This window comes from Zerene cesonia, chromosome 5 (genome assembly GCF_012273895.1).
Source record: "Zerene cesonia ecotype Mississippi chromosome 5, Zerene_cesonia_1.1, whole genome shotgun sequence".
NCBI classification, from domain to species: domain Eukaryota; kingdom Metazoa; phylum Arthropoda; class Insecta; order Lepidoptera; family Pieridae; genus Zerene; species Zerene cesonia.
In genome coordinates, this window is record NC_052106.1 from 7,820,103 (window position 1) to 7,838,271 (window position 18,169).

Here is an 18,169-nt window from a genome sequence, read left to right on the forward strand (position 1 = left end):
GTAAGTATGGATGGATGTTGGTAAATCTTTCACGCAATAACAGCTTACCATATCTGCAATTTAATACAGATACAGATTATAGTCTGGATTACCACATAGGCTAACCTTTCCCCAGGTACCACGCGAGTGTGACCGCGGGTTACAGCAAGTAGGTATAAATAGTAAGAAATGCCAATATCTAAAGAGCTTTTATGGAACAAAAGCGTAATATGTTGTCAGTAAAAGTAATTCACAGAGCACAGTAACAGTCGTTCCGTAGTAACATCACACGTTAGTTCACAAACTTCCTCAGTTAAAAAAGTACTTTCTTAGATCGACCGTTGACCTAAAGACCTTAGGCCTCAATGCATTTGCTAATAGTTCGATATAAAAACATAATTGTAATCTAATTGGTTTATATCTTGATAGTACCTACATAGTCTAAGAGACTTATTTCATATAAGTAATTTTTATTTCGCTTTTTTATGTTGTAATTGGATGGTGTGAAAATAATTAAATTATAATATTATGCAATTAGCTGTATCTATATACAATGTCTATAGATATATAACGTCTTTTTGCGGCTTCAGTTTCGATAGAGGGATAATTTTTTTACTAACGGTCGGATTAATAGCATCACAATTAAATAGTTAGACAAGTCTCTGATGATTTGATACCAATTCTGGAGTATTTAATATAATGTTTTTTCTACTTTTACAATGTATATACATATTAATTATTGTTGATATTTAAAAGCTGAAGCATTTGTTTGTTTGAACGCGGTAACTTTAGGAACTATTCGTCCGGTTTTAAAAATTCTTTCACCGTTCGATATGGACGTGATCCTTGAGGGCTATAGGCTATATATGTACCAGGAGCAACGATGGGGCGGATCGCTAGTAATCTTATAAAAGGAAATATTAGTAATTTCTATATGAAATCTAGCACAATATCTTCATCTTCATCAGCATCAAGTACTCGATTGATTATAAAAATTATATTGCCAGTAACGGTCCGCCTCGGCTTCGCTTGTGGTATATAAATAGACTAAAGCCTTCCTCAATAAAAGGGCTATCTAAAACTGAAAGAATTTTTCAAAATGGACCAGTAGTTCCTGAAATTAGCGCATTCAAACCAACAAACTCTTCAGCTTTATAGTATTGGTATAGATTACAATCACATCTCTACATCAAGTAGGAAACTAATCCTTTTGTTTTATTGTATGAACCAATTGTTTATCTATTATTAAAAATTAATTAATTACGATATCAAAAAACCCGTCTGCCTCTTTATCAATGTATTAGTTTTTATGTAATGGTCTTTTTACAATCTCTCATTTTATATTCATATTGTGGAAGCCATTTTCAATATCGCTAATATTCATTATATAAAGAAATGGACACACAAAGTCACACACATACATGCAATCGCTGGTAAAACATTACCCTCCTTCGGTCAGTCGGGCAAAAGCGAAATCTCTCCGCCTATACCCTTGCTACGCTCTGTAGTCAAGGATGCTATGGTTTTTGTCAAATAAATTGGACAAATAAACAAGAACGCTGTGTTTGAGGTCAGTTCGATCTATTCTTTAGAAGTTGTAATATCGTGTAATAATGAATCTCTTGAGGAGTATATTATTTTCGTATACTTTAGCTGTTATTGTTTATGGTGTATGGGGAATTTATGTTGTTAAAGGTGAGTCCTTCTAATCCTACTAAAATTATAAATGCTAAAATTAGTATATAAGGATGTGTGTGTTTGTTACCCTTTCACGCAAAAATTACTGAACTGATTGCAATGTAATTTGGTACGTAGACAGCTGGACAACTGGAATAACATATAGGCAACTTTTTATCCCGATATTCCTATGGGATACGGATTTACACGGGTGAAACCGCGGGTCACAGCAAGTATTATATACGCGAAAGTTTGTGAGCCTGGATGGATGTTTGTTACTCTTTCTCGTGAAAACAACTTATTGTACCGGTATGAAATTTAGTACAGAGATAGATTATAGTCTGGATTAGCACGTAGGCTTTTATCCGGGTACCACGCGAGTGACGCCGCGGGTTACAACTGGTATTATATAAGTCTGTCCTATGCATGTAAGGTTGCAGTTTTGTGTGTGTAATACGATTTGAGTGAGAGATAAAAGAATTTGTTTAATTTAAATGCTTTGGATTTAATTAAACAAACATATGTATGTAAATATTGATTTCCTAAGAATGTTGGATGACATTTTAAACTTCAAATCTCTTCCATGAAATTCCAAAAAATAATATGCGTTTTTATCTTCAGTGATGTGTTTTAGATATATTATTCACTAGCTTTTCGCCCCGGTTTTGACCGTGGTACGTGCATAGACTATGTAACGTTAAACTGCAGCTTTCTAACAGTGAAAGAATTGTTGAAATCGTTCCAGTGGTTTTTGCGTGAAAACGTTACAAACATGCAAAAATCCAAAAGTTTCATCTTATATAATATTGGTATTGATAAATGGTATTGATTGAATCACACCAGTTTTCATTTAAATTATATATAAATGAAAGAATTCGCGACTAATATCTCTGTATTTCTACAGTTCTTAAAAGCCACGAATATATTTATCAATAACTATTTATTAAACATGATGATGATGATTTATTAGAAATCAATGATCATATCTGGTAGCTTACTCATCACTATCTGTAACTCCCGGTCCCTGCAGGTGATAGCCATGATGCACGAGCTACCAGGATAGGCCCGAACATAACCTTTTCTGAAAACATTTATTATCCGATACATTTTTATAGTAAGGAAATAACTCTTTCACTGTTCGAATGGGTGATATATGAAAAAATTTTTTTGGTAGGTGACGCTTGGTAACCGCTCGCTCTGGTAGTAAGAACTTGTCCCGTTATAACCTAGGTCGATCAGGAAGACTTTAAAGAGCTTACTCCTTTCTTAAAAGCCGTCACACACACCATACCCCTGGTATTGTGGGTGCAACTGGGCGACGTGGAGCACATCAGGTGACCCGTCCGCTCGCTTGCCTGCTCTATCACATAAAAAAATCGTCTATGTACTAAAGTATATGGCATACACCATTAATATATAATTGTAAAAGCGTTATGTAATAAGAAGCGTTTTTTCATGACTAATTCATAGTCAAGTACAAACATAGTCTTTTATCTAGCAGCCCTCTGATTCAATTAGATTAAGTTATTAAAATAATATTTTTAATAAAACTAAACCATCAAATTGTCAGAACTAGATTAAATGTGACCACATGGCGGGCATCTCAAACAATAATAGAATAATAAAAGTCGTTTCACCCAGTAAGAAGCTATGCGGTAACAAACAAAAAATATATTCGAATTGATAACATCCTTTTTTAAGTCGGTAAAAAATAATGTCTCCGAATAGAACTTGTTCATTCGGACATCTCGCTCAAGCGATACTATAGAATAAATTATATTTCAATAGCTATAGGTTAAAAATTAAAGCCTCACTTGCAGTAACACCCAGACTTGCAGTGTGTCAATCGCTCCGGTAAGGACAGCACACGCTTGGCCATGTCCCGAGTTTCCCAGCAAGTGTACTCTTCCGTGAATGCACATGATTTGTACACCTCATTATATGGACACTCTTGCTCTATCAAAATTATTTGTTTATTTTTTTTAAATTATATTTCGACTAAACAGGTGTTTATTAGAAAACTGTTATATGGAACATCAATTGCTATGATATTTAAACTCAATTATCTACTCAACTTTTATGTTTGACGTGTTGTTCTGTTGCATCGAAGGTTCGATAAATTGATTTTAATTTGTAAACTAAGATGGCCGTTAAACAAACTGGTTAACTATTTAACTATTAAACTCTTACTTCATTTACTCGTTTATGTTTTATTACATAAATATGTATATACCATAAAACATATAATTTTTGTCTTAAGCATATATTTTTTCATTATCAGTGGCGTAGAGGGCCCTGAATAAAATTTGTGGTGGGGACCCCGAAACCAAACAAGTATCTGAAATATTGCTCAAGGAACGGCCTGAAAGCCAGGGGCCCGTATAATCCGTCCCTACAGCTGATATAGCTGTAGCTACGCCCCAATTCATTAAAAAAAAACTTTTTAACGGATTCTAAACGCAATTTATTCATTATATTATTAACCCGACGTTTCAAACACTTTACAGCGAGCGTGACCACGCACGAATCCGTTAAAAAGTCTTTAATTTCTAAATGTATAATACTCGCGTAAAATCAAGCACAAGAAAATACTACAAAACTTACTTATCATAATAGAGTAGGCATAATTTATCAAACAAAACATCATAGCTGTCACATATTCCATTTCAAAATGCGTCAAATTCAATTTACAATGGTCGATATACATTTCAAATTCGCACCTGCAACATTAATAGTGAATACCATTTTTATATCTAATATATAAAATTCTCGTGTCACAGTTTTCGTTGCCATACTCTTCCGAAACGGCTTGACCGATTTTGATGAAATTTTTGTGCTTATCCGGTATCTATGAGAATTGGCCAACATCTATTTTTCATCCCCCCAAATGATAGGAGTAAGGCAGGATAGCGTTTGCCGGGTCAGCTAGTAAGTATATAATACGCTCTTATTAGCTTCACCTGTATGTTCGTATGTAACATAATTTTCAGACTTTATGAATATATAGACAGAGGTTATGAACCACTTTAAAAGGATTAAATTCAAAGTTTTCGCTCATCTAGGATAGGTAAGGATAGGTTTTATGTTATAGTTATCTATTGTCCTGATTAAGATCCTTGGAGTTAAAACTTTCCGAACGTGTTTTCTTTTTTTTTTCGTAAGCGGGCAAATAAGCTGCTAGTTCCCTGATGGTAAGCGATCACTAGCGCCCATGAACATCGAATAGTGAGAAAAAAATCGCCTATTTGATACTTGCGATTTTAAACAAACAGACAAATAAGTTTACTTAACTTATCAGTGATATGATGTGCTTAAATCGATAAATACAACGTTGCATTAGGTGACATTGACAATAAATCATGCCCAACATGATTTTAAACCTCAAAAACTATAGGTAGTAGATAATGCAATCTTTATATAATGGTATAAACAAACTTATTCCACTGGCACTGTAAATTATTTGTTATTTAATTATGGTGTGATTTGACTACGTTTAAAAATATATTTAACTAACTGCGCCCCGCGGTTTCACCAGCGAAAGTCCATATCCCATAGGAATATCGGGATAAAAAGTTGCCTATATGTTATTCCATTTGTCCAGCTACCTACGCACCAAATTTCATTGCAATCGGTTCAGTAGTTTTTGCGTGAAAGAGCAACAAACACACACACATTCTTACAAACTTTCGCATTCATAATATTAGATTGTTTCTCAAACAACAAATAAATGACCTTAATATTCTAAGCAAAGGAGCAACATATGAAAATCTACTCGATTACTAACAGTAGGTATGTAATACAAATATTAATTAACAACTCGTTAACAGTTTAATCAACTTTGATAATTATTACGATACTATGATTATTGAAGGGTGAAATGAGGTTCTACAGCTACTAGATATTAAGATTATTGTATGTTATATACAGCACCTTTGTAGTTTGTATGTGAACCTATTAACTAAATAAGTAATTTAATTGCAGGGTTTATCTCTTTTAAGTTATGTATAAAAATGAATCGGAATATTTGTCACTAAGTGAAAAAATCGAGGACGGGTCGAACAATTCGGCTTATTTTTTTAAACGTTTTTATTAAGGCAGAAGGAGGAGCGCGAGGCGGACAGCTGGTTAATAATATTCATAACACAGATTCAGCTGTCATGGTGCTCCAGGACACAGTAGTCGAGTTATAAATTAAGTATAAATCAACAGAATTCAATTATAGCACATGTTCCAGTGCCCTGGCCACCTAGATCATGCTTTCACACCATTGAATTTTATGTTTTAGATAATATTTTTAACAGAGTAAATAAAAATGTTATTCTGAATGTTAATAAAATTAATGACTCCGTATCCAGTCTATAAATAATGAATATAATTTATTCAAAAGTCAGTTTGTCGAAGAAATAAAACTGAATTCAGCGTTTTTTGATATTCCTCATAGTTTCTAATCAAATTCCATTTATTTTTATTTGTTTTTATCACAGATGAGTGCCCCAAAAATGAAGAGTATTTACTCTGCGGTTCAGCCTGTCCCTTCAACTGCACGGACCCCAAGGGCCCTGTGTCGTGTTTCGACGACTGTGTCGAGGGCTGCTTCTGCAAGGCTGGCTACTTGAGACATGGAAATGGAACCTGTGTTAATGCTGATGAGTGTATCAATGGTATATATAACTTGGGATAAAATAATGGGAAACAGTGTGTTTTGCAAGTCGCTAGCTAACTTTTTGTTGCTTTGCACGCTCGTGTCCTTGCAAAGTTAGGTTAGGTTAGGTTACTATGAAAAATACTATGAGTTTTCCCTTATTCATTTTCAACACAAATTATTATTTATCTTCACTTAAAATAGCATGGAACTTAAAAGTTTCATTATCGAACAATTTGATTCTTTGATCAGTTTGAAATTGATTCAAGTAGATAATTTCCTCATTTCATTGTCCATTTTTTTACCATAGGGTAAAAAAATTATCAAAATGCGTCGTCGAAACATTGCTATAACGCGCTGTGTTCGTTTTCATTCGAGCCACAACACGAATTTCGCGTTGTGGCTTTTTTACTGTAACCACGTGTTTAAGCTATTTTGTCATTCAGTAACCTTTTCTGATCTTTAAGCGTATGCATTAAAAAGTTATAATTAAAAATTTACCAATATCTATAGTGCTCTAATAATTCATTCCTATTTGAACATTCGTTTTGTTGTGTACATACATACAAAACATCTTGTTAACCTTCTTGTTTTTTGAATCGCTGTAAATTACCATCATTCTTCTCTAAAAGCTTGAAAAGCACTGTTGAATTGCATCACAATGACTTCAGCTATTTTAATTAATGTAACCTACTAACATTTGTGTTTTTCTGTTTCCAAATGGGTATCCAGATTTTATCTAAACTAGAATAATATCGGAAAATCTATGTGATTCGTGATTTTTTTTTTTTATGTCACAGCCGGCAATGGAGCTGGTGGGACGCCTGATGGTAAGCGCTACCACCGCCCATGAACATTTGGACGGAATGCATGAATGATGAATGGAAGGTCTGCAATGGACCTTATGCCTCTACAAATGGATTGCCGACTTTAATAGGGAAGAGATTAAGACAGAATTGGCGAGAGGATTAAAGGAAAGGACTGGGAAGGGGAAGGAAAAGGATATGGGCCTCCGGCTCCCCCACTCACCGAACGAAACACAGCAGAATGCTATTTCACGCCGATCTTCTGTGGGGATGTGGTACTTCCCCGGTGCGAGCTGGCCCAATACCTGCCGAAGCGTGCTCGACTACCACATACAAAATCCCTTACTACTTATTTAAAAATGTAATTTTCAACTTGAGAAATCAATATAATGTATTAATTCCCTTGATCACACCTATTCATAGGAAACAAATCGTCCTGTGGGGCTAACGAAGAGTTTTTGTCATGCGGTTGCCAAGCCACATGCGCCAGCCCAGCACCAGAATACTGCGGGTGCAGTGTGGGCTGCTTCTGTAAGTCTGGCTTTGTGAGGGATGAAGCTACGAATTCCTGTGTCAAACTGGACAATTGTACTGTCGGTAAGAGCATTTTCCTAATGAGTATTAGCTATTAAAATATATGATTGTCCATGCGGTCTATTTGACAGTGTATTTTCAAATATTTTTTTCTCTTTGCCAGGACATATTTTTTCATGTCATAGTTGGCAACTGTGCTAGTGGTTTCTCTGTGGCTGTGGCTAAATTTATTGTTAATTATTAATTATTGGGATAATTAATCGAAATAAAAACTATCCAATATTTTAAGTTGGTTTTACACATAAAATGCCAAATTTCATCAAAATCGGTTAAGTTGGTGAAGAGTTCATTGGGAACATACTTCATGACACTGGTTTTTTATATATTAAGACTAGCTGCACCCGGCAAACGCTGTTCTGCCTTACTCTTATCGTTTATTGGTATGAAAAATAGATGTTAGCCGATTCTCAGACCTACCCAATATGCTTACCAAATTTCAGAGGAATCGGTCAAGCCGTTTCGGAGGAGTATAGAGACTAACATTGTGACACGAGAATTTTATATATAAGATTTGCCTAGATTAAATTAAAAAACTTGAAAACAATAATTATTAGCAGTATAATTAAAATTTCAGAGCAATGTTTCAATCAGAACGAAGTATATGACATCTGCACGGCTGCATGCGAGCCAACCTGCGATGATCCAGAGCCAATCTGCTCTAAAGTCTGCGCCGCGGGTTGCGTGTGCGCACCCGGCCTGTTTAGGGACGGGAATGGGACCTGCATCAGTGTCGATAAGTGTCCCATCACTAATGGCACTAGTGCTGGTCCGTTGGGGAAATATATCGATGCTATTGGCAGGATACTTCATTTGTCTGTTGTTTGAATTGTGATTACATCATATGTAAAATAAATTTAATGTAGATAGATCTAATGAAGATAGATGAAAAAATCTGATGCTAATTTTAGTATAGCTGACTTGCTCAAAATGTTTCCAATTTTTAGTTTTCAAAGCATTAAAATGCTTTATTTTGTGCTTACTATGCTTTATTTATTATATGAAAAACGAAAATTCAAATTTCAATTCAAACCCGCGCCACAGATTAATAAAATATAGAAACTATTGTGTGTGTTACTATGTATAAAACTATACTATTGTCACAGATAACATAATATGTAGTATCTGTGGTATGAATTAAACCGCATTGTACGAAACCGCGCGGAGAATTCGGGTGTCGATTACATGAAATGTATTTACAAATAATACTATTATAATTAATTTGCGATATGTCTAATGTTAAATGCTGTTAAAGTTATCAAATAATCCAAATAGTTTGTAATAGGTAATTAATAATAATAATATCTTTATTTAAAGAAACATGTACATTGTAGTGAGTAGTCTATATATTTTATTGTATTATGGTATGGCAAATAAACGCTGAATGGTTGAAATGCTTTTATTTATTTAAATAAATATTACGTTTAAAATAATTGATCTTAATAATAATAACAAATAATTTAAAAAAATAAGGTACATTGGTACATTTATAAGAAGATAGATTTTATGCTTATTAAAATTAACAATAAGCCCGTGAATAAATTGGATTCAAGTCGATTACTTATATTTTTCATTGGAAGAGTGATTATATTCGCCATCTGAAAATAAAATGAGAACAATTAATATAGTTAATTTTTTATAACGCCACCTATGAGATTTATTAAGCAATATTATTATATGAAGTACTAGTAGTAGTAAGTAGAAGGAAATGATTGCTTGGTGATGATTCTGTAGCTGGTTAATAGATGGCGCTTAACTCAAAAACGTATTTTATAATTTCGTACAAAATTTAAAAAGTAAATATTCGAAATAATGGCTATGTTCTTTTAATAAACGTGACAATGATAATTAATTTTTTTTTTGCAAATAAATCTTTCACAGTTTAAAAATATTTCTGAATAATATTAAGAAAACTAATAATAACATGAATTAAATATATTTTACTAGCTGTGCCCCGCGGTTTCACCCGCGTAAGTCCGTATCCCGTAGGAATATCGGAATAAAAAGCCTATATGTTATTCCAGTTATCCAGATGTCGTACCAAATTTCATGGCAATTGGTTCAGTAGTTTTTACGTGAAAGAGTAACAAACATCCATACATCCATACAAACTTTCGCATAATATTAATAGGATATCCAAACCGATTAAGCTTACATATGCAAACGTGCAGGATATGACACAAAAAACGAATGTGGCAAAAACACATAACGACTATTTAAAAAACAAACCTAATAAGGTATTGAAGCATGGTTCACCTTTTTGTAGTCCTCTTCCCGTATACCATACGCCAGGTATGAGTAGGTCAGAAAGTCAGTCTTGTTCGACGCCAAGTGGAAGACCAAGTTTTTCTCCCCAGCTTTGCCGCGGACTACTGAAAATTCCACGTCTCCGTCTCGCGCGGTGGTCGCACTCACTTCTATATAGGATATGACGTAGCCCCTCTGAAAAAATATGAAGTCGTTTAGCATATATTGGGCATATATGTTGATTGATTGACCACCATTCCACCCACGGCTTTACCCGCGTAGTCAAACGAAATTTGTCCAAGAGAATCAGATATTTCAACATGGTAAAAAGTAGCCTATGTCACTCTCTAGCCTCCTGTCTAAACGCTTCGATGCGTCGTGAAACATAGACAAACAAACAAACTTTTCGATGTTTTATTATGATTATTATGATTATGATATGATGACATTAGTTAGGATTTGAATTTATAATAGGAGATTTAGTAAAATAGGATTATTTTTTGGGAATTAAATTCTTCAAGTTATATGAATTTATAATTCAACATTCTGCGTCAAAATATTTGGAATTGATTTTTTGTTGTTTTTTATAGTTTTTTTTTTTGTATATTACAGTTTAAAGCAGTTAAGTAAAAAAAAAAATCTAGTAATTTTCGTTTAGTTGTAAATTTTTACAGATCAATAAATTTCTGAATTTTATTCAAAATCGAATTATTTCTATATGTTATCCAAATAAATGACTTACAAATAAAAGACACAAATAAAATAAATGACTCAGTGAAGATAATCTTATCGGATTTCATCGAATTAATCAAGTAACCAATAAATTTCTTTCAAAATAACTTTGATTAGAAGAGATTCTTAAGCACTTAAAGAAACTGTCCTGTCCTATAAAGAGCCCTAGGACACTTTATATTAATTACTTGTTACAGACCCGTGTAACTTCAAGGGTTCATCATTAATTGAAACATTTCATTGTGTGATAACTTCATAATACAACTCCGTAGCTATGTTGCTTCAGATATATTGAGGTTTGTAATAATTCTTTATTCTTGTGATGGCTGTAGCATATATTCTGTAGTTAGCTTCTACTTTTATAGGTTTAATTAACAACCGAGCTGGTCATCACCACTATCCTTGAACTCTAGAATAGAGGCACTGTTTCTGGAAATGCGTTTATGTATGCGTTACGCGATTTTGTGGCATAAGGGGTAAGGATAAGATGGATAATGGCATTATACTCGGGGGCCGAAAGACGGCAGCGTTCGCATGCTACCACCGATCTTATGTGATTCTTTAGTACCTTTCCCGGTGCGAGTTGGCCCAGTTCGTGCAGAATACTCGACACATCCTACTCATATTATAAATGCGAAAGTTTGTAAGGATGTGTGTGTGTGTTTGTTGCTCTTTCACGCAAAAACTACTGAACCGATTGCAATAAAATTTGGTACATAGACAGTTGGACAACTGGAATAACATATAGGCAACTTTTTATACCATGCGGGTGAAACCACAGGGCGAAGCTAATTAATAATATATATGTTATTTCGATAAACATTTTTTTTATTTATTTTGATTAAGATTTATCGAAGCAAAAGGACGCTAACTTTTAATATGGCTCAAGAGAATTTTCAATTCAAGGTGCAATCAGAGTTGGTTCTGAAAGTCGTGAGTTTGGCAGAAATTTGTTTTTCGCAAAGTTGGAAACCGTAGGCAAGTTGACTAAGCAGTGGTTTTATTTGATTTGTATTTTTTAAATTTTGGTAATTTGTTGGAGTTGAAGGACTAGATTTTATTGGAGTTTGTTGATATTCTGATTTTATATGGTGCGTATGAAGATTACATTACAGAACGTACGGTTTTATCTTTGTAGTTTGTTTTTTTGATTGTTTGTTAGTTTGTTTTTTAATCAAGTAAACTGTTAGACGCCTGCGGTAGCTCTTGGATCGGTGTGATTCGTATTACTATTTTTTATAATTTACTAGCTTTTGTCGCGGCTTCTCATGCGTTGAATTCGGAGTAGTTCAATAGATGTTCTGTTCAGTGTACATATAATCTTTCCTCTTGAATTACTCTTTAAAAAAAATCTGTCGAAATCTCTTGCATAGTTTAAAAGATTTAAGCATATATTATATAGTATTAAGCATATATTACATAATAAGATTTTATTTTATACTATGTGATTTGATCGCTCATGAACTTTCTGGAACTAGTAATAGTAGTATAGTATTATGTTCTATGTGGTCTGGTAAAAGTTTACAACCAAAAAGTTTGCCTGATACAACTCAACTGCTAAGAAAAGAAAATCGTTCTGTGAATGTGTTCGTATGTGTCTTAAAAGTCTTTAACTTTTTTTTAACGGATTTTAAACGCGATTTATTCATAATATTATTAACCCGACGTTTCGAACACTTTACAGCGAGCGTGGTCACGGGGAGACTGACTGAAAACAACTGAGCATGCTACTAATGTAGATAAAATTTGTTCTAGAAGCTTCTAGAAACTTCTTCTCGAAAATAGTGCGCGAAAAACGATAAACGCATCAACGTGAGTGGTCATTAACAATGAGAGGGCGAAGGGGATGTTTTCGCCTTAATGAAACACGGGCGCAGTCTGATTTCGGCGTAATTACCAATTACCGCCGCCATTTTAGGGTACATTTCCTGTGTTGTCTAAGAGTCTATGCACTTATTTATCACTACATAGTATTAAACAAAGCTTTCGCCTGCTGTGTGTCTGTATGCTTGGATCTTTAAAATTATACTATAGATTTTGATGTTTTATGTAAGAATGATTCAAGGAGAAGGTTTATATATATATATCATGAATTATTGCACCTATGCGAAGACAAGGCGGGTCGCTAGCTTTATATATTTTTCAATAGATTACACATTACAGGTTCATTAATTAATCTGAACACACAGATCTGAATAGAATATTAGGACATTTCAACAGTCAAAGCGTTAATTACAATAACATAATCTACAATGCTTTATTTACTTTATTTAATGAATTGTAAGAATCAACCTAAAATATGAAGCAAATTCATCAAACATGTATTTAAATATTGTGATTGGCTCTAATGTACTTACTATTTGATGAAAATGAAATGTTTCCATAACAAATGTACAAGAGAATTGTACAATTTTGGAGAAGTTATTTTTGAATTTAGGCACAGGCCTGATTATAAAGTGAAAAATACATTTATAATTTAAATCAAATAAAGACTTCGAGAGCTTACATAAGAAAATATAGGATATAATATAGGTATTAATTCTGATTTAACAATTCTTTACTAACTCTTAAACTAGCGCAGTCTCTAAAACCGCTTTATTTTCGGTGTGGCCATTCGATCTGCTATTTGGGGCCTCTGTTCGGTAGCGGTTACTCTGTGCCCTTTTATTTCACCCACAGCCTCTGGATTTACGAGTTTTAAGTCTGTGATCGCTTGCTCAGTATACGAATACGTTATCATGTGAAAACGGATCTTTTCATAAAAATATTAATGAAGGAAAAAAAAACAATTTCACAGAATATTTCAAATTTTTGTAACAACATTGAATACGAATCTTATACGAATCTTAATCTAAGGGTAAATGGTTATAATATATTTTCCTTGGTAGTTAAAAAAAAGGTTATTAATTCGACTGTTTGTGTTTGTTACCTCATCACTTTTCACGGGGTGAACCGATTTTTATGATTCTTTATTTATTTGATAGCTTGTTTTTTTCAGGATTAATAATAAAAATAATACATATCTATTAAAAATATTATGTTATTTATTCTGTATTAAATTCACATAAAACCAATTTTTAATAAAGTACCTATTTTTAATAATAAAATTTGCCACAGTAATATTTAATATGTTCTATTTTGCTATACATAGTCCATTACTACCAGAAGCCGGGGCAAAAAGCTAGTATAAATTAATCTTACATCGCATATGTCACGTATTTGTTAAATCTATGTGGTGTACCTTTTAATGAATGTGTCTGAAACGAAATTAAAATACTAATCTAATCCAGAAAGGGTTTGAAAAGGGAAGGGTCTTTTTATTGCATTACTTGGGTAACGAATGTTCTAGATATATTCTATTCTGTGTTTTGATTATTTCAACAACATCATCAGCTTATTCATGTCCAACGTAGAGACTGAGGCTTCTGGCTAGCCTAGTGCAGGATGGATGGATGAAGTCACATGTCGTAGAACTAAATTGTCATGTACATTATATACAATATACTCGTAGTATAAAAACCGGCGATACAGAATTTGATCGTTCCTATGTAAGTATTTTTTTATGTCATTACGGGCAACGGGTAAGCGTTACCACCGCCCATGAACATTTGGAGAGGCATTAGGTCAATTGCAGACCTTACGCCTCTACAAATGGATTGCCGACTTTAAATTGGGAAGGGATTAAGAAAGGATTGATGAGAGGAATAAAGGGGAGGACTGGGAAGGGTAAGGTAAAGGATATGGGCCTCCGGCTCCCCCACTCACGGAACGAAATACAATAGCATACTATTATTTTACGCCGTTTTTCTGTAGGGGTGTGGTACTTCCCCGATGCGAGCTGGGCCTATTCGTGCCGAAGGGTTCTCGACTACCACATATAAAATGGTAGTGTAGGTAGTGCCTATGAGAATGCGCTACTCGCTTTAAAGGAATAAAGGATAAGGAAAGGATTGATGACTGGTAAGAAGGAATGGACTGGGAAACGTGAGGAAGAGGAAACGGGCCTCCGGCTTCCCTAAGTATAGTATAAACTAGCTTTTGCTCGTGGCTTCGCACGCGTTATATTCGGAGTAGCTTAATACATTTCATTATACATATAAGCCTTCCTCTTGAATCGCTCTATCTCAATAAATTTTAAAGATTTGAGCATACATAGGGACATAGGGACAGATAAAGCGATTTTGTTTTATACTATGTAGTGCTAACAGTTTACCTTAGCCGATGCCGTAACGGTAACAAAGAAGGGGTCATAGTTATTCCTGTGTCGGAGTCTATCCGACCCCCCACTCATTGGCAGGGATCCTGTAAATAAAGGTAAACAACATGGTTAAGGCTTCAATCAAGGTCAAGATTAGAAAAAAACATGAACCCGCCTATTTATAAATTTAGTAGACAAATACAGTTATAGAAAACTTATAAGCATGTTTTAATGGTACGATCAAATAATTGTTTCACTTTCAATTTTTAGTTTTATAGCATTGAAATTTATAAATGAGAAATTTTTGGAAGAATAGAAAAAAATTTGATCACGAGTCGGGATTTGAACCCGCGTTTTTAAATACGTAAGGTTTTTCTATTCTTTCAAAAATGTCTCAATTGTCTCACTTGCTCTTATAAAATAATACGTAAGGAAAGTATTTAATGCTGATGACCCATATCTGTATAATATAATAGACTTAGGAAATTTTTGTATTGTCACAGATTCATGATAAATGTACTAAATTTGAATTAAGTCTGTCCGTTTAAAGTGGGTCATAATCAAGTCTAAAGGAGTCGGTTATTTACATATAAATAAATAGAGCCTATCAAAGCCAAAAATATGACGAGTGTTATACGCCAAAACGACGGGACCATTATGGACTAAACACTAGTGGAATGATAGACGATATACAAAATATGTATTGAAAAACGGACGGACAGAATCTAGGAGTCTGTTTTGATGCAATCTTCTTTTAAAATGTTGTTTGGAGTATATTTTAGGCATATTTATAAACAAGACGCTGGTTCCGGCTACGCCCGGATATCAAGAATCCTGTTATATCCCAAGGGAGCATTTTATCAGGATAAAAGTATCACCCTGTGTAAAAGTGTCACCCAACTTAGCTAATACCCTGTCTATATACCAAATTTCATCAAAATCCGTTCAGTAGTTCCAGCGTGATTGACTGACATACATCCAAACAAACAAACCTTAATGTTAGTGTGATAACTATATACTATACATTATCTATGAATGTGTCTGAAACGAAACCCTTGAATGTGCTGTGTATATTTATTTATATATATTATATATCCATAATGACTCAAACCATCTTAGTTTTACAAAAAAAAAAAAATACTTACGGTCATATTCAATCCCAACTTTGAAATACTTGGTAACGAAGTTCTGTGGGTTTCCCAGAGTGAGGGTTAGCACAGACAAACACAAAAACAAATGGCCGAACATCATTTCGTTAACTAGTGCCAATATTGACTGAGTAATGTACGGTTTATCTGTTTGCTTGCGATAAGACGTTGGGATGTGTTCAGAAAGATTTACTTTACAGCTCCCGTATAAATTTAAAGAACATACTAAAATTTACTATAGTATATTTTTAGTGCATTTGTAGGAGAATAGGACAATCAATCACTATTATATATTTACATTTGATAGTACAAAGTCGTCTGCTACGTCTGTATGTCTTTTCGTAATGGACTTAAAAATACTGCATCGATTTTTATTGAAATAAAAATCTTAATCCGCAATTCGGGCTTTTATAGTAAATTTTACGACAGATTTATTTATGTTTTTGGCTGGCTTAAATAAATCATGTTCTGATTTTCTTGAATTTTTATTTTATGTTTTATTTATAGGATTAGAAATCAAGGGTCAGTTGAAAATTAGTTTGATTGTAATAATAATGTTCTGTGATTCTTCACAACTGCCTTATTGACGCAGTCAGTTTATAACACATCACAACCAGACAAAACCTATTAGCAAAGTGAGGGTGTTAGTTCAAATATTGAATATTACGTAAGAATAACAACGCATGGTGTACCCCGTCAGAGCAAGCCAATGTTGTATAGGATTCGACATGTAAACAAGTTGCGACACGCAAAAGTGACAGCTATGTGACAATCACTCGTCCAAAAAAAATTAAAATGGAAGTATCGTTAAACAATAACATATTTGATACAAACAATTGATTTCAAATAACATTACTGAAGATTTAACAAGATTTTCAAATAACGCCATTCGAGTCAGCCATTTAAAAACAAAAACCCAATAAAATATAAATCCAATATAAACACAGCGTTACATTATACGGAGAAAATAGACTTCGAAATACCTATCTCGATTCAGATGAAGATTTGAAGCGTTTCGAAATACGATAAGATATTTTTGCAACTGTATTGATAATATTTCAAGGTATTCCTCGTAGTGTATCATCATCTATTTTATTTAGCGTTTATTTTGAAGTATATTGTAGTTTAGAGAAATCTTTATTTAGGTGCACTTGTAAAGTTTATATGAAAAAGTTTTGAGTAAATGTGTTCGTAGAAATGTGTATTCGAGTTTGTATACATTCATTAAAATAACATTGTAGAAGTATGTGAGATATCCGGATATTGGCTTAACCTTTGTATATCCTACTAATCTTACTAATATTATAAATGCGAAAGTTTGTAAGGATGTGTGTGTGTTTTTTGCTCTTTCACGCAAAAACTACTGAACCGGTTGCAATGAAATTTGTTACGTAGATAGCTGGATAACTGGAATAACATATAAGTAACTGTTTATCCCGATATTCCTATGGGATACGGACATACGCGGGTGAAACCGCGGGTCGCAGCTAGTTATTTATATACGTACGTTACATACTTTTCTATTCTTGAGTTGTGCTAAATTCATATTCCGTTATAATTCATAACACCAATATTAAATTGAATGTAAATATCTGATAATCTTTAAATGTATTTTATATCCCATCTAAATTAGCTTCGAAGAATTTAATAACGCTATGAAATATATGCTTTAAATAAATGGTTTTAAGGCATCCACACTATTAATTATTTAGAAGATATAATCAATTTTGATACTCTATTTAAACAAGATATGTAGGTCTATAAAAAAGCTGTGACCTGACCTTCTGTAGAAGTCTTAAGGAACATTAAGTCAATCTATGAAACAGATACGGCACTGTACTTTTGAGTTTATTTGAAAAGGGTCTTAGGTCATAATTTAGACGTTGGGGTTGCCACGGATGACGGAACCCTAAATATTATGTTATGAAGAAATTTTGCATTCCAAACAAAATAGATAAGATATTTAGTATTGATAGAAAGTCTAGATAACTGCATTTTCAACGTTTATCTGAATTTATTCGTTGTTGCGAATAAAATATTTATTGCATTTTCACCTGACTGTGATAGGAGGGAACATGTATGTATATGTTGTATGATTAAGAAATATTCTTATTTTGATGTGTAAATTTCTATAACATGCCCTGCAGCC

At 33.5% G+C, this 18,169-nt stretch overlaps 2 protein-coding genes across 2 annotated transcripts; one reads left to right on the forward strand and one right to left on the reverse strand.

The window, feature by feature from the left end:
- Positions 1 to 1,592: 1,592 nt before the first annotated feature.
- Positions 1,593 to 8,523, forward strand: LOC119840222 (serine protease inhibitor swm-1-like). Its single transcript, XM_038366736.1, has 3 exons — positions 1,593 to 1,674; positions 6,141 to 6,317; positions 8,273 to 8,523. The coding sequence occupies exons 1-3, from the start codon at positions 1,593 to 1,595 to the stop codon at positions 8,521 to 8,523; spliced, it is 510 nt and encodes a 169-aa protein (XP_038222664.1).
- A 659-nt stretch (positions 8,524 to 9,182) lies between these two features.
- Positions 9,183 to 16,123, reverse strand: LOC119840223. Its single transcript, XM_038366737.1, has 4 exons — positions 16,018 to 16,123; positions 14,888 to 14,976; positions 9,952 to 10,137; positions 9,183 to 9,293 (listed from the first exon to the last, which is right to left on the reverse strand). The coding sequence occupies exons 1-4, from the start codon at positions 16,121 to 16,123 to the stop codon at positions 9,183 to 9,185; spliced, it is 492 nt and encodes a 163-aa protein (XP_038222665.1).
- Positions 16,124 to 18,169: the final 2,046 nt, after the last annotated feature.

Bases quoted from the DNA above. Each gene is read 5' to 3' on its own strand.
- LOC119840222 (XM_038366736.1), top strand. From the start codon at position 1,593: ATGAATCTCTTGAGGAGTATATTATTTTCGTATACTTTAGCTGTTATT. The intron at 1,675-6,140 runs GTGAGTCCTTCT...TTTTTATCACAG, and splicing joins GGGAATTTATGTTGTTAAAG to ATGAGTGCCCCAAAAATGAA. The intron at 6,318-8,272 runs GTATATATAACT...TTAAAATTTCAG, and splicing joins TGCTGATGAGTGTATCAATG to AGCAATGTTTCAATCAGAAC.
- LOC119840223 (XM_038366737.1), bottom strand. From the start codon at position 16,123: ATGATGTTCGGCCATTTGTTTTTGTGTTTGTCTGTGCTAACCCTCACT. The intron at 14,977-16,017 runs GTAAGTATTTTT...CTTTATTTACAG, and splicing joins AGTTGGGATTGAATATGACC to GATCCCTGCCAATGAGTGGG. The intron at 9,294-9,951 runs GTGAACCATGCT...TTTTATTTTCAG, and splicing joins GGGAAGAGGACTACAAAAAG to ATGGCGAATATAATCACTCT.